This window comes from Coffea arabica, chromosome 3c, assembly GCF_036785885.1.
Source record: "Coffea arabica cultivar ET-39 chromosome 3c, Coffea Arabica ET-39 HiFi, whole genome shotgun sequence".
Classification (NCBI taxonomy): Eukaryota; Viridiplantae; Streptophyta; class Magnoliopsida; order Gentianales; family Rubiaceae; genus Coffea; species Coffea arabica.
The window spans coordinates 10,828,320-10,829,810 of record NC_092314.1 but is presented as its reverse complement, the minus strand read 5'-3'; the positions used below and the strand labels follow the sequence as shown (position 1 = coordinate 10,829,810).

The following is a 1,491-nucleotide window of genomic DNA, read 5'->3' as shown; positions in this document are numbered from 1 at the left end:
CATCACTTGCTATAAAAATTTTATTGGACAAATGCGAATTCCATCTTATCTCGGGAAAAAATGAATTGAATTTTTTTTTGTCAAAACGATAACATTTGTATTGATTTAAAACTTGATAATACAAGTATGCTTTACAAAAAGGGCAAGCTGCCCTCACAATCCTTTTGTGTTAGATCTTTTATCCAACCCGGGAAATTTGTTTCTCAATATACATAATTAACTAGATTCAAAGTGAATTTTGCTAGCCTACACACCTCATTTCCTTCCCTGTATATGAAGGAGAAGTTGCATTGATCAAAAAACTCCCCCAACTTTTGCATATCCTCCAATATTATGGCATAGCTGCAGTTGTTGCATGAGTCTGTTGTAATGCAGTCTATCACACTTTTGCAATCCGATTGTATTTCAAGCTTCCTCCATCCTACTTCTTTTCCTAATTGCGTAGCTGTTCTGATAGCCACTGCCTCCACTAGTCCTGGTTCTCCTATCTTTTCCTCCATTATTGTCCAGGCTTTCAGGATCTCTTCCTTCCAGTTTCGGGCAACAATTCCTTTTCCTGTTCTGATCATTTGTGAGGAAATTGCAGCGTCTGTGTTTATCAGGTACACACCTTCTATTGGGGGCCTCCAGCTTCTACCATGCTGATTGGGGGTTATTTCAGCAATGCCAGTTCTACCTTCTAGTTCCACAGCTTTCTTGAATTCCATCCATTCTTGTTGAGCTTTCCTCACAATTGTGATTTTCTCCATTTTAGCGTTGGTGAAACTGATCTTGTTCCTTGCTTTCCAGATTTGCTAGAGGATATTGATTGTTAGTTCTATATGCTCCTGACGATTAGCTCTTTGAGTTGCTTCTAAGAGTCCTTCTCACCATCTCCAGAAGCCAGCTTGTAGGGCTATTAATCCATCCCAGCTGATTCGACTTAGTTTCCATATTCTCTTGGCATAGTTGCATTCGAAAAACAAATGCTCTAGAGTTTCAATTCCATCCCCATAGCTTGTGCATATGCTGTTCCCCTTCCCTGTTCTTCTGTACACCAACTCATTGACTGGAATACAATTTTGCAGACATTTCCAAATAAAATGTTTCAGTTTGTGTTTAACATTTGTTCTCCATGACAAGAATATATTTTACGTATTTTAAGTGTGTTTTATGAGTTAGTTTTGGTGTGTTTTAATTAGTTTTATAGCCAATAAACTAAGATTCTAGTAAAAATATATATTTTGTGATTTAAATGGCAAACATTACATTTCTATGGATTTTAACAATAAAAACTTCATGTTCTTTCAGGATTAATGATTTAATCATCAAAGAGTGCGAATTGAGAAGAAAATTTGATGATCGGTGATCATTTGAGGTATTTAAAGAAGAAATGAAATGCAAAATAATCAAATGAAGAATTGAAAGAGAAGACTATTTTGACATATTTCTGTATTTCGGCTATATCATGAGCTATACACATTGGATTAAGATTATTCTTGAATTGAAGTT

General features: G+C 35.6%; 1 protein-coding gene across 1 annotated transcript; it reads right to left on the bottom strand.

The window, feature by feature from the left end:
* Positions 1-203: 203 nt before the first annotated feature.
* On the bottom strand, positions 204-749 carry LOC140037803 (uncharacterized). Its single transcript, XM_072082928.1, has one exon. The coding sequence runs from the start codon at positions 747-749 to the stop codon at positions 204-206; it is 546 nt and encodes a 181-aa protein (XP_071939029.1).
* Between the last annotated feature and the right edge of the window lie 742 nt (positions 750-1,491).

Coding starts and splice junctions, on each gene's coding strand:
- LOC140037803 (XM_072082928.1), bottom strand. CDS start 749: ATGGAGAAAATCACAATTGTGAGGAAAGCTCAACAAGAATGGATGGAA.